This window comes from Labrus bergylta, chromosome 10 (genome assembly GCF_963930695.1).
Source record: "Labrus bergylta chromosome 10, fLabBer1.1, whole genome shotgun sequence".
Taxonomy (NCBI): domain Eukaryota; kingdom Metazoa; phylum Chordata; class Actinopteri; order Labriformes; family Labridae; genus Labrus; species Labrus bergylta.
This window is the reverse complement of record NC_089204.1, coordinates 24,379,640-24,394,083: the sequence shown is the minus strand read 5'-3', so window position 1 is coordinate 24,394,083 and position 14,444 is coordinate 24,379,640. Positions and strand designations below refer to the sequence as shown.

Below are 14,444 nucleotides of genomic sequence, written 5' to 3'. Positions count from 1 at the left end.
AGTGGACTGTTAGCTCTGCACACTAAATTTGTACGCCAAGTTCAACTGAACCAATCTCCTGGGATAAAATCCATCTCCACGATATTACCGGTAGTCATGCCTGCACATGTTATTTTCTGTTACATACAGACCCTGGCCCCCCGTCATGGAAAGGTGAAGTTATGAGGCCCTCAGAGAAAAAAGTTTGGGTGAAATCACTTGAGACAAGGATATATTTTTAATGTACGTATCTTAGACTGGGCGGGTTTACCAATCTGGCAAACTGCCATGGGGTCATCAACCCTCAGGGCCGAAAGGCTGAGGTTTACTGTAATAAGCATGTAGAAGGTTTAATTGTCTAAATTGAAACGGTTAGGCCTCAGGCAGTTCCTGTTCCATGGTTAACCACTGCTTTTGTCAAGATGGCAATGTTAGTCCCCAGTTTTGATTCAGTCTTTTATTACTAAGTCCTTACAATCTATTTTCTGTAGAGACTTTAATGGCCCCCAGAGGTGAAACACAACAGACAGACTTTAGTGATCCTTTAAAATGTCTACTGGCACGAACAGTTAATTGCAAATTTGGCCTTTAGGGTTGGCTACTTATAATATCTGTTCCAAATGTGGTATAAATATCGATGGTTTGAAAACAGTTGATCATAATGACCTTGGGTAGTCCATTTTACACCACTTTTTCTTGAAGACCAGCATGGGGTTAATAATTTGGTTTCCTTATACCAACAATTATTAGATAAGTTGCTTTGAAATAGGCCATTACAGCCATCTTCATTTTCAAAGTTTGAGCATTACTTGTGATTTGCTTGAATATTGGTGTTTAGTTGATTTTTCAGGAGCAATCTGTGGTAGCTTTTCAGATATCAGTTTTCACTGCCTAGAGAGAACAATACGATCTGACAAGACATTTAATACTGTTTAGGTGGTGAAATAATAAATAAATACAAATCCTGTGCACCTGTTAGAAACATTACCTGAGTTCCTTTACCATAGATTGCATACGTCGTTTTGGTTTGTCTGTGAATGAATAATTGAATTTATAGAGAACACATGTTGTTATAGTAGTAGGCTAGTAGTAGTAGAAGTAGTAATTGGCTTGTAGAAAAACTACAACTGTATTCTACTAGTTGTAGTAGGCTAATATGATAGTAGTAGTAGTAGTAGTAAGCCTGGTAATATTAGTAGTAGTAGTAGTAGTAGTAGTAGTAGTATAGTAATACAATTCATAATAACATTGTTATTTACAATTACTGGAATCCACACTGCAATTAAAACCCACACTGTGTCCATAAAGCTAAGTAAACAACAAGCCTCTCTGTCTGCTGTGGTTTTAGTGCCTCAAAGAGCTACATCAAAATGTCTTTCATAAATATGTCTGCCAGTCTCCAAGCTGAAACACACCAGACCAATCAGATAAAGTTTTCAATGAGAGCCAACAACAGCCATGCAATGAAACACCGCGGCGGTCAGGCTGCAATGATGCTGTTGTAATGCTACCTTCAGGTGCTATCGGAAACAATGGATTCCTGATCTTAGGCCCTTATGCAAGTAAACAGATACAACCGGTTTAGCCACAACAACAATAATAATAATAATAATAATAATAATACTAAGTGAAGGGTCAGTTGGTGCCTATGTTAGCCGCTCAGTTGTATCTTTTGGGGTCCTGGAGAATATGAGTCTCGTAAAAGGTTGTGGCGTTTACATTTCATTATCTCGGGTTATCTTTTGTGATTTCCCGGCAGCTGTTGTGGCGATGTCGTGCCTCTCAGTGTCTAAAATAAACACTAGAGACTTAGCCTAAATACTTTGACCACCGTTAGTTTATCATTTCTTGTAAAGCCAGCGCACCTAAAGCAAACGCGAAGGTCCTTTAATACACGTTAAGACTCGCTCACTTGAATTTCGGAGCTTCCTAGAGTACCTGAAGGCGCCATACGTTTGTCAGCCGGTGTTTTCATATTTTTACGCCCCTCCGGTCTTGTATTGTGGTTTCCATGCTTCGAAGACATCTAACGTAGCGTACAGGTAAATACAGTTAAAGATACCTCCTACAGGAAATGTCGCTTTTTCGCAAATATCCGCGTTGCAGTAGGTTACAGTGTGCTTTATTATTTAGGTCTGTCTTTGAATGGATACCCTTTTCTGCAACATACAAAGACTGCCGTTATCGACAGGTAGCCTATTGACAGCCCAAGTTAGATATAAATAATATCCCTTTCTGTCTTGGTGTGAGCTGATAAATTATTTATTCAGTGGCAGTCGGAGGGGTAAAATGACACCCTACTAGCATCTGGTTAAAAGCAAGAAAGATAGTGAACATTATTTTGAAGTCAACACTGTACCATGAGCTTTTATTTCTGTTTGCAGTAATGTCACGTCTTCAGTGTTTTCCTTAGAACTTATTAATGTGTGCATTGAACTGGGTTCACACCACCACAACATACACACACTGGATATTAAGCAGACTTATTGGGTGTTTAGTCATATCTATTAGTTCATCTTCAGGAAAGCCTTTACACAAAAAACATTTATTTCAATATTTTTCTGATATTTAGTATCAAAAAACAGTAAAAGCTGATTTACTAGCCTTTGGCTTAATGAAACTGGCTGCAGAGCTGCAACAAAATATATGTAATACTAATCATATTAAGGGGTAAGCTACTGAGTCCAATGCCGAGTTCTTTTTCTTCCCTCATTTATGTAATTAAATGTATTTAAAAAATGCACTGTGTATCTGTGTTAACACCACAACAAACCTGGGCATTTTGCTTTCTTTACCTTGTTTTTAACACATCCAGCTGTAATTAAGATCCAGAAGTCTATAAACAACTGTAACAACACAGAATGAACCCCAGAAACAGTACCATTTTTTGTCATATCATGAAGGACTTATTATCAATCTAAGAAACATTGTCCTGTTCCACTTGCTCTCTTTAATGTGAGGTAAGAGGTCTCGCAGACGGAAAAAAAACCTCACAGATGCTAATTTCAGTCTTTCTAAGTTGCGTACTTTGACTTTGTAACATTGACAGATCGTCACCAGTACAGATTTGTCAATGACTGTGTTTGTGGGTTCAAACAGGGGTGCCATGACTCTGACCAGAGGATCTTTCACCTACGCCAGTGGGGAAGAGTACCACGGCGAGTGGAAAGAAGGCAAGGCCATCCTGTTTCTCCCTTTTCTAGATTCAACATTTGCACTACAGAGACTGTACTGCACATGCTTTCAATGCTATACATGTCTCTAAAGGGCATCATTGTGTTAGCTATCAGATAAGGGGAAGCAAACACTGACATAAGAGGGGAAATGCTTTTGTGTGCATATTACTTTCAGATTGGATTTGACCAATAAACATGTATGCACGTAACCAATAACAGAGAGGGAACGATATGTATTTATTTTGTTTTAGGGGAGTGTTTTTTTGGCTTCCTGCCTTTGCACATTGCATTCTTTTTCACAAACTTTTACATGGGGCAAGTTCTGTTCATCATATACATTAGATTTCTAGTATTTAATCATCATCAGGTGTATAGTGTTATTTTTAATAAAGCGTACACTGAGAAGAATTATAGTTTGTAAGAAGGTTGTTTTTTAGCCTCAGAGTAAATCTTGATGCTTTGGTGTTCGCTAAGTTATCACCTACTTTAGTTCGTCACATAACAGTCTTAATTTTTTATATATTAAGGAGAACAAATTAAAGTAAAAGTGGCAGCAATTATCTCCCTGCTCACTAAATGGTTGATGTGTGCAATCTAATAAATTGAACCCTTCTCCTTCTACCTCGAGGGGGACAGTTTCTTGTCAAAATTTTTACCTGAAGGAAAGATTAGGAGGATTGCTTGCATGGTTTGAACTCTCCCCTAAACACACATACAGCGCTCAAGCTGTTTAATCAAAATCCCAATTAGCTGGCATTGGCAACCCATGACGGACAGAGCCAGGTTTACCGGCTCAGGATTTGTCAAATCTTCTGGATTAGACTTTGGACCTGTTTGGGAAATCGTCGAGAGTGCTCAGTCAGCTGCTTGTGAGAAGACAAATTAGTCATTAAAGCTGGAACAAGTCCGTCCAGGGGAATTTACTTTGTCGTTTTGGGTTCACGATGATTTTTAGCTGCTTTTAGGCTATCTGAAAAATGGTTTCTGTCCATACCATTTCAACTGTTGTAATCCTTTGCCCTTCAAAGGTAACAGTGTCTACTTTTCCAGTGCGGCAATTACAGGTGTGAACCCTCTGACATGATAATAAGCATCAGTGAATCATAGGCTACTAGGCATGGAATGAGAGTGTCTGGATCCCAAAGTAGAAATCCCTGCTAAAATATCTGCTGGATTAGAGTGCTGTAATTCCCACCGTGTTGAAGGCAGATGGGACTCCTAATTCAGAGGTAAACCTTTAGCTGACAGCGAGGGGGGAGGGGAGGGTACTGAGCATGGCCTGACTCGTGACAAATGTAGATGCTCCAGAGTACCATGTGAATATAAAACACAGAGCCACATTGCAAGGTCAAATGTCATGCTTTTACAGTATGTTATATATTATTGCAAAAAAAAAATCCATAAGAGGCTAAGTGGTCAGATGAGGCACGAGGACGCTCTTGCACATCAACATGTTTTAGCAGATGGTATCGAAATCTCTTGTCAAGGCCGTTTGACTTGACGGGATTTCATGTGTTTCCATCATCTGTTTGAAGCCTGATCCTTCACTCACTCCGATGGTGTTCGACTTTCCAGGTCGGAGGCATGGAGTGGGTCAGCTCAAGTTTCAGGATGGAACGTGCTACAGTGGTCAGTTTGAGAACGGGCTCTTTCATGGCTCGGGTGTGCTGCTCTTCACAGACGGATCAAGGTGTGAGAGCATCTCTATCTTATATATCGTATATGTATACTGGACGTCTATTCTGATGTCTACACTTCACTACAGGCCATGAGGCACGGACCTTGATTAGCATGCTCCGTGGGTAGAGTTCAAACCAAGGTTATTAGAGACTGAATATATTGTCACTTCTATAATCAGCACATATGGGAGGGTTAACAAAAAGTAACAAAATAACAAAAAACTAGATTAGCAAAACAAAAGTTTCACTACCTTAAAATGTGCCTTTACAAAAAGTCTTGTTAATGAAACAAACTATAATGAATGAAAATAAGATAGAAAGTGTCTTTCGTTTTCGTCTTTGTCCATTCATTTTATACAAATGCTGGTTTGTCGTTTGTGGATGATTGTGGTTGTTAATCTTTTTTTTTTTTTTGAAATGCATGATGTTTTGACGTTTTAATAAAACTATGCTCTTTCTGGCTCTTCCTCTACCGGGTTCCAAACAAATGAACTAAAACTAACACTTAAACTAATTCATGTACACAAAATGTTTTCAAAAGATAAAAGATGTCCATAACTAATTCAAAAAGTCAAAATGAAAAATTATAATCTAAATGCATTATAACCTTGTTATGCTCTGCCCTGCTAACAGTGGTTACCAATCAACATGTGTGGCCGATGGCATGTCAAAAAAAATAAACAAAACAGCACCTATGAATAGCACTGCCTTTGTTATAGATTATAAGTAGATATTTAAATTAAAATGTAAATTATTTTTACTTTCATTATGAATGCAGTTCCTTTATTCTAAACGTGGCGGTGTGTTTGTGTGTATGTGCTTTGATAACAGAAGAAAGTCCACATAAAGTCAGAAAAAGTGACTAATAACATCCTTCTCTCTCTTCTCCACATGAGGTACGAAGGAGAATTTGCACATGGAAAGTTTCAAGGCCTCGGAGTCTTCGGCCGATACGATGGCATGAAGTTTGAAGGAGAATTCAAAGATGGACGCGTTGAGGGATACGGTACGTATTGTTTTTCTACACATCTGGCTCAGTTTGTCCATCAGGACGTCAATGTGGTGCTCTCGTTGGTCACAGTGTTCTGTGTCTGTGCCTCCAGGGTTATTGACTTTCCCAGATGGAGCACATGGTGTCCCACGAAATGAGGGCTTGTTTAAAAACCACAAGCTGCAGAAGAGAGAGAAGTGTCCAGGCGTGGTGCAGCGTGCGCACGTTTCCGCCTCCAACGCCCGCACCCTGGCACTTTGACTGTCAAGAACCCTGGAGGAGACACAGTCAGGGCTCCGGCACTTTCCAGGAGGACCTCAGGGATGTAAACTCCCATCAAGCTCTTCTCCTTGAGTCTTTCTCTATTTTTTTAACATCTCTTTCTAATTCCCTTTTTCTGCATCTTCCTTGTTTTGCCTTGGAACGCACATGAATTTTGACCAAACAAACGCTTTCTTTTAGACTGACTTGAAATGCACGACACCGGGAAGCCCACCTTTAACTGAGCGAGTCACCTAAACACCACATGCTGCTTTCTGTTTGTCTCCCTTTGTCCCGATTCTTGTACTCATAAACATCCTCTTAGTGTTTTTCCCTTGAGCAGTTAACATTTATACATCAAACAACTGACAATGGCAGTCCTGTTCTTACCACAACTGGAACCTCAAACAGGTTGATCTCTAATGCATGAGGAAGAAGTGTAAACTTTGTCTGTTCATCAAAGTCTACAGCCATTTATGAGATAAACTCTACTGAAGCCCTTAGTGGACATGCATCCCTACACTTTGTTTACTCTGTTTTCCTGTGATAATGAGTAACTTCTAGTTGTATTCTGGAGCTTAATACTCATTAATCCTGTATCCCTAAAACTGCAAAAGTACAAAATACATAGAAATTGGCAAAACTAACCTCATTGGTGCGGGCACTTGCAGCGTGGCATAGGTCTTGCCTTTAGTATTGTTTTTAGATCATCTAAATATGATATATTGAGATTCATTCGTCGTCAGCTTTTGTTATGTAATGAGAAAAATATGTGAAGATCTCCAGAAGAAAACTGAAATAGACTCTTCCACTGGAAAACCAGAATTCTTATCTTGAGATAACCAAATAAATTTGTAGTTATTACAAGTAAATACAATTTGTGGATTCATGTCCTCTTAGGGCTTTATGAAAATTCCCCTTAAAATGAACAACACATGAACTTAAAGGTACTCTGTTGGGTTTTTGACTATCGGTGTTACCAATTAGCAATTATGATTGTTTGTTTTTTTCTTTCTTACAAATGGGCATTAGGAAGCATGCACAAAAACATGTTGGGGACAAAATACAAATTTTTGCAGAAGGTTTTGTGCAATTCTGCAAATGAACAGTTTTTGCTTTTTTTTTAAAGACACAGCAATGTGCCCTTAAAGCCAGAAACAAGACTGCAAGTTAGAAAATATTGATTGAAATACTCAAAAAAAGATTTTTAAATGGCTTATAAAGATTTGTCTGTAATATTCCAGGCCTCATAAATACACAAGACATATGCATTCTGGTGAAAAGCAGGGAATGTAAGCACTCTCTTTAAAAACACTCCATAGGGCGCCTTTCAACTCTCATCTAATTGTTGCTGCCATCTTGGACTTTCTAGGGATGTGTTCTGCCCCTCGTTTTTCTTCATGTAATAGATCAGTATTCACATTTGCCTTAAAGATATTTTAGTACAAGAGCGTAGTCCTGTCTGAAAAGTAACCATCTGAAAACAAGATCACGCATATTGCCCCCTCTTTCCCCTCTCCTCTGCATCTTCTCCCCCTGAGGTGTCTGTCATCATAATGAATTTGAGGTCTGTTTGAAGAGTGCCTTCACTCTGTGACACGCGTTGCTAAGCTGGTGCTGACTTCCAGCTCTCGTCACTCACATCCAGTCCAGCAGCTCCAATGAACTCTAATAAACCTCCCTCTCCCAGTGGAAATCATTGGAGAGGAGATTTATCTCAGCTGGATCATTCTTATGTTTAACCTGAGAGCAGATGGTGAGTAATCCTGATGAAATGCATCCAATTAGGGATGTAAATCTTAAATGAGGCAGCTGATTGAAATCATTTATAAATCAGATATATATTTAACAGTACTTGATTTTTAAGTGTGTGTTTACTGTGAGGGGTAAATTGGTAATTGAGTTTGTTCCGACCTTTCATACAAATGGTTTATTGTTTGATTGGTCGTGGAGACAAATGTGTTACAGAATTATTTAAGACAGCGTGGGTTGAGTCTTTGCTGAGAATTGTATACAACACAGTTATAGCTGATCACAGATTATTTCATCGTACTTGAATAGTTATTAGGCCTTAAAAAGCATTTGTAGACTTGTCTAGGGTTGCCTACATGAAACTTCAACCAAAGACAATCAGATGATATTATAGGTATAGGACGCCTGGAATGGTAACAGGAGTTACGTGTGTTATTTTTTACAGCTGAACATTAAAGACAAATCCACATGTGGCTTGAGTGCAGTACAGATTATGCTGTAAATATTCCTTACATCTCCAGTCTAGATTACTGCAGTTACTGATATCATTATTTTATTTCAAAGCGGAAGCAAAAAAAAAATCAATACTTAATATTGTGAGGCTGTACTATTGCTTGCTTTGGAAACCCCCGTTGGTGCTGCAGTGTGCTGCACAGTGCAATCAGAAAGACTGAAGCTAACATTACAGAGAAAATCTGTCCACTGCATGCACCAGAACCACTCCTCTCACACACACACTGATACTTTAATGTTTGCTGTATGTGCAAAGTGTGTAATATCCTGTATTTTACATCATGTAATGGCATTTTTTTCCCCTCTTGCAATGTCAGAGACAATACCTGCTAAAGCCTTCTTTGCCTACACACACCATGCCTGTGTGGAATTTAATTCATCAGAATCCCACATCCATTTCCAACTGGAAACATATGGTGCTTAAAAAGCGTGCCTGTCCAGACTCTCACCTGCCTGGAGAATACCATTGCCATGGTTACCTTTTTTTCTGTGACAATAGAAGATTGCTTTGAGTGCTCTTATAGAAAAACTACCGCACAGTATCCTCTTATTCTCCTGGAATAGGGTGTGAGTATGTATCACAAGGGTGGTTAACAGTTGATGTGTTCAATAAAGATGTGTTTAAAAAAACAAAACATTTAAGGATTTCTTTTTGATGATTATGCAGCTTTTTCTGATGCTTGAGCACAAGGAGTGAAACATGAGCCATGTGCAGCCATAGGAGGAAGTTTTCAAGGATGAAAATGTGCCTCTGTTTTTTTTTTTTTGGCTGCTGCACAGCATGAAGCAGAAGCCTCCAGTTTTTCCCATCCCCCTTCTCACTATACAGCACGGCATGGCACCACAGCAAACTGCGTGTAGTTCACATGGAATTGAAAATGACAGAACTAACGCAGTAAAACATGTATGAGTCATACCAATTGAGGAGCTTCAATGCTTTTCTTAATGTTGCATGATCCATTTGAGAAACGATATCTCTGTGAGGGTCAGACAGGAGAAGAAAAAAATGGCAATGCTTTCACACAGTATGTATAACCTTGTATTGTACGTATTGTGTGCTTCCACTAGAGTCCCTGACGGTTACACCGCTTTGCTTGCAACAGGAAATATTGTGTGCTGCTGATAGTGTATCTGATGTTCTGTCTACAATGAACACACTGTTTTTTTTAAGCAGAAAACTGCATTTATAATTCATATAATTGAAAAGTCAAACAGAAGAACAATAATTTGTGCTCACAAAAAGACTGCATGTGAATTAACTAACAGTAAATAAGAAAGCATGCTGTTGGTGTCCCCGGTGTGAATGTCCACCATCCCTCGAGAACATTTGAGCCACTGATGATAGAAGGAAAATATGTCCACTGAGCTCCCCTTGAATCCCTGACTTTAGCAGGGGACATGCCAGCCATCTCTGCTATCGTCAGCTGACGTCTCAAACACACTGCTACTGTGCGCTCTGGCCTTGTCTGTCGCCTCGATGTGTATTCAACACAGCTTCTGTACAGCTCTAGCTGTTGATGTTATTCAACTTCCAAAGGCATCACAAATCAGATGTGAAACACCTATGAGCGCTCCAAGGAACATGAAGCTCTTCGCAAGCGAAGTCAACACAAAAAAAGGTCTTAAAAATTTCAGTTTTGTTACATTTTTCTCACCTTTTAACATTAGCAGATCACGCTAGCAGTCAAGCTAAAAACTTTTAATGTCAGAGTCCAATCTAACCTGAGGGGTTTAACAGCCGTGCCTTGTAAGGACAGATGTTGAGAGAGAGCTTGTTCGGTGTTTTGCTCTTGGATATGAGACAGTGTTAGCAGAATCAAATATCAACAGTTTTGACCAAGTTGTTTGTAATGTAATAATATTTTGTTCATGTGCACATATAGTATAATGCATATATACTCATATATGAAGTACACAAACCTGTTTGGAATTACAGAATGGACTTTGAACCTGAGACCAACAGTCATACAAATTGACCTTTTATAGAGAGTATACTGTATAAGTAGCTTTTGAAGCTACTCCGCTCTTGCAGGGTTTTCAGGGAGATCCGCCTCCCTCAGCTTGTCCAGTCTCTGCAGCGTCTCCATGATGTCAAACTGCCATTGTTTCACTTGCTGTACCGCAGTCAGTCCCTCCTGCAACACAGTTCAAACTGTCAGTTTGTTATCATATGAGTAGTAATGATAATAATATGAATACATTTCTCAAAGAAATTGAATACATCTTTGTAAATACATTACTATTTTTCAATACATGCTCCTTTTCATAACATTCAAATTCAACTAATTTTCCATTAGTTTACAATTCTGTCCCTTCCTGTGGTATTTTGTGCAATAATGCCACCGCTTCTCTGATAAAACACAATTTATCTTCTCTGTCTGATCTCTAAAACATTTTTTTTAAACATCAAATCTGCACTTTACTGAGGGATATATGCTGGAGCAGAGACTCCATGAATATGCTATGGAGTATGAAGAAAATTACTCCATACTTGGGTTTTTTTCTGGATTACAATAATGTTTCACATATTAACGACTGAGCTTGAGCTGTTTCCATAGAAACAGCTACACTGTTTGATGAAGTTATGAGAGTGGTATTGATCTTCAAAAGCTAACAGGAAGAAGAGATCTCTTAAAGAGATGATATCAACATACTACCTCAAATGTAATACAAAATGATCTTCATGCTAAACCAGGCATGCGTATCAGGTGAAAAGACTCACATGATTTTTTATTTTTGTGTCAGCTCCAGCAACTATGAGCAGCTTCACTATCTTGTATCTGTTGAGACGCACGGCGTCGTGCAGGGCTGTGTCTCCTTCCTGAAAGTGACAAATACTTATAACAGAAATAGAGTGTGGAAAAGTTGTCACCAAAGTGTAGAAGAAATTGTTGAGATGCTGCCCACCCTGTCCCTGGAGTTGATTTTTGCCCCACAAGACAGCAGGTACTCCACAACGGCGGTGTGCCCTGTTCTTGTTGCCACATGCAGAGGAGTGCTGTACAGCTGCAAAGAGGATATGAGCACACACTGTGACCAGGTAATCACATAGAAGCAACTGTATGACATTTAGGCACAAATAATATGATCATAATAATATATTCACCTTATCTCTAACATTCAGGTCAGCCCCGTGGCTTTTCAGGGCTTTGACAACTCCCAGGCTGCCCCCCCTGCAGGCCCAGTGTAAGGCCCTGGAGCCCAGCTGAAACACAGCAGCCCGGCCCTGTCCTATTAATAGTGCTGACTTCAGGCCACAAGAGGCTTGAGCTTTAATGTGTGAAGATAATCTCAGCAAATCTCATCAACATCTTTACAAACAAGTAATGTGCCTGCACATCTCACCTGATCTTTAAAGTTGATATCGGCTCCTTTCTCTAAAAGCATTTGGACGACTGCAGTGTGTCCCTGCAGGGAGGCACGCTGTAGTGCTGTCCTATTCAGCTGGGAAATTCAAATACATTGTCATTTGTGTTGGTAATCTGTGTGTTTTGCTGCAAAATGGAGGCAGAAAATACCTCATCATGGGCATTTGGATTCCCACCATCAGCCAGATACTTCTCGATTAAACTCAGTTTGCCCTGACTCGCTGCATTCATGAATTCTGCAGCGTCCTCAGGTTCTACCTGTGCATACCGAAACACAAACATGCACACACAAACACATACAAAAAAAACCCAATTAAACTCAGAAAGACACCAGAGAAAGAAGGAGATAGATTTGTTTATATCTGTGCACAATGAGAAAAGCTTTCTCAAAAACTGGAGCTCACCGCAGGGATTTCCTCAGACACCCTTGGTGAGAATGTTGTCTTGATCATTTTCTTCCTTTTGCACAGGCCTGTGAGATTCTCTCCTTCATTCAGATCCAAAATCTCACAGCATATGTCTGAGGGGATCATCCTCATCGTCTCTGCTGCCTATAAAGTGACACAACCTGTAATAACTCAGTCTATCAAAGATGAGTGAGGTAACATCGGCTTGTAGAGCAGATCTGCCAAGTAGGCTAAGGGGTGATGAGAGCTCGGCACGGTAGTGTTAATGTCAAATAAATTCACGGCATAGGCTTGAAAATAACCAAGCCAGGCTTGCCAATGACAAAATTAACGTTCCCAATATAATTCCTTTCATGTTCTTTCTGTTATACTGATTTATCATTGTTATAGAGCTCAAGGTAAAATGTAATTGTGTAATTATTGTGTTACTTAATTATTCTTTTTACTCATATTTCTTTTGATATCGTGTTTTAGGCTTGTACAGCACTTAGGTCTACTCTGGTTGTGTTTAATGTGCTATACAAATCAACTTTAAAATAAATGGACTTAAAAGACATTAAATAAATATTTTAAAAAAATACGTTTTTGAGGGATAAACCATCACTCGACTTCTTTGGAAAACACAATTTGGATTTGATAACTTGTACTGTTATTCCAAGTTCAACCTTCAAATAATAAGAAATTACATGTTTATGTTTATTCGCAATGGCTAAGAATATGCACATATGCACATATTATTGAAGCACAATAATAGTAAACAGGATTAACTGAAACACGTTAGACTTAAGAGTGAATGTATTTCATTGCAGTCCAACACACTACATAACAAATTATACTCAACAGGCTCTTTCATATCGACAGAATGAGCCATGATCTGCATGTGTCTATCAGTGTATTTGCAAATGCATGTTAAAGAAGGCTGACAGACATCTGCGCTTCATGTTGAAGGCTTAACTTTAATACTGAGATATATAACTACTAACAGACATATTCAGGTTGAACGTTTGTTCTCGATGATCTAGAGGTCAACAGGTGAATTAAATATGAAATCTTCTGTGGTGTTAAATGGTTATTCTTAGAGACATACTTATTCTAAAAGTATATGATAGCAATTGAATGGAAACATTTCTCTCACCTACCTGAACTTTCTTGCTTGTACCTGTTTGATCATCCATCAGGTCGGCCGCCCACTGCTCAGCCTCTTCCACCTCTGCTCGCATTCAACATACAAAATAAAAAATAAAAAATCCAGTGAGGAAAATAGGCAGTTTTTTTTAAATTAAACTAAAAGTCAAATAAAACAAGAGGCACAGTGGTGGTAGAAAACGTGTCTAACAGCGTGTTACTTTACACAGAAGAGCTGCCGGCCTGCAGAGGCTTCCTGATCTGGAATGCCCGGGCTCATAGTGGGACATTGTGTTGTTCCAACAAACAGGTGTGTGTGCACTTTGTTGCGTGTATGCATGTGTGTTTGTGTGAACTTACAAGCAGTACACTCTCTCTTTCCCTCTACCTCTTTTTCCTCTCTGTCACACACACACACACACACACACACACACACACACACACACACATTCATATACAAGTACAGTGGACCCTTCATGCCTTTTCCATGTCGTGGCCTGGTCCTAAGCTGAGGGTTAAATTCATTCCACCAGCTCCTGGTTTCATTCACTTGTATGGCTGGCAGAGTGTAAACTACTTTTTTTTTTTTTACAAGAGGACAACCCTCTCTCACACACACTCACACACTGATTTAAAGGATTATGTTATTTATAATGGATCTGGAGCTCACCAACAGTCTGACCAGCCTCTGCGTTGGTTATTTTAGATATTTTATAGGTATATCAGACTACACACACACATACAGTATTAAGCTGAGTACATATACAAATATATTATGTTAGAGAAGCCACATTGGATGCAGCTACCATACTGTTCACACTGGAAAACTTTAAACTACAGCAAAGCCACACGAGGGAGCGATCTAGTTTGGTTAACTAAAGCTCATGGCCATCTTTTCCACATGTCCCAGTTGTCATAAAACATCTTAATCAGCAAGGACACTTGAAAGTCACCCTGCTACCCCCATACTTAACCTATTATTAAGAACCTCTCCCATGTTCACAGTTAATAACCTTGAGCTCTCCTTTGATGAAGCTTGATTGCGTCTGGTATATGTTGTGTTTTTTGAGTGTGTTTAAAATGTGTGTTAATAAAGGGGCCAAGCTGACCGCCATCTCATACACTTACTTTCCCTCATACAGCCCCCCTTCAAAGATTCTGAACTATCTGAAGTAGTCTCTCCAAAACTCCCC

General features: G+C 39.3%; 2 protein-coding genes across 4 annotated transcripts; one reads left to right on the top strand and one right to left on the bottom strand.

The window, feature by feature from the left end:
• The first annotated feature begins 1,905 nt into the window (after positions 1-1,905).
• Positions 1,906-8,984, top strand: morn4 (MORN repeat containing 4). Its single transcript, XM_020650981.3, has 5 exons — positions 1,906-2,021; positions 3,079-3,152; positions 4,731-4,845; positions 5,731-5,840; positions 5,938-8,984. Exons 2-5 carry the CDS (start codon positions 3,086-3,088, stop codon positions 6,084-6,086), a joined length of 441 nt encoding a protein of 146 aa, XP_020506637.1. The 5' UTR covers positions 1,906-2,021; positions 3,079-3,085; the 3' UTR covers positions 6,087-8,984.
• Positions 8,985-9,106: 122 nt separating this feature from the next.
• Positions 9,107-13,614, bottom strand: ankrd2 (ankyrin repeat domain 2 (stretch responsive muscle)). Of its 3 annotated transcripts, XM_065959728.1 has the most exons (9): positions 13,478-13,568; positions 13,266-13,336; positions 12,124-12,270; positions 11,870-11,977; positions 11,697-11,795; positions 11,458-11,556; positions 11,259-11,381; positions 11,074-11,172; positions 9,107-10,486 (listed from the first exon to the last, which is right to left on the bottom strand). In XM_065959728.1, exons 2-9 carry the CDS (start codon positions 13,299-13,301, stop codon positions 10,367-10,369), a joined length of 831 nt encoding a protein of 276 aa, XP_065815800.1. In that variant the 5' UTR covers positions 13,302-13,336; positions 13,478-13,568; the 3' UTR covers positions 9,107-10,366. The 3 variants fall into 3 exon arrangements, with proteins under 3 accessions (XP_065815800.1, XP_065815799.1, XP_020506641.2); XM_065959727.1 differs by having other exon boundaries at positions 13,266-13,614; XM_020650985.3 differs by having other exon boundaries at positions 11,259-11,357; positions 13,266-13,610.
• Positions 13,615-14,444: the final 830 nt, after the last annotated feature.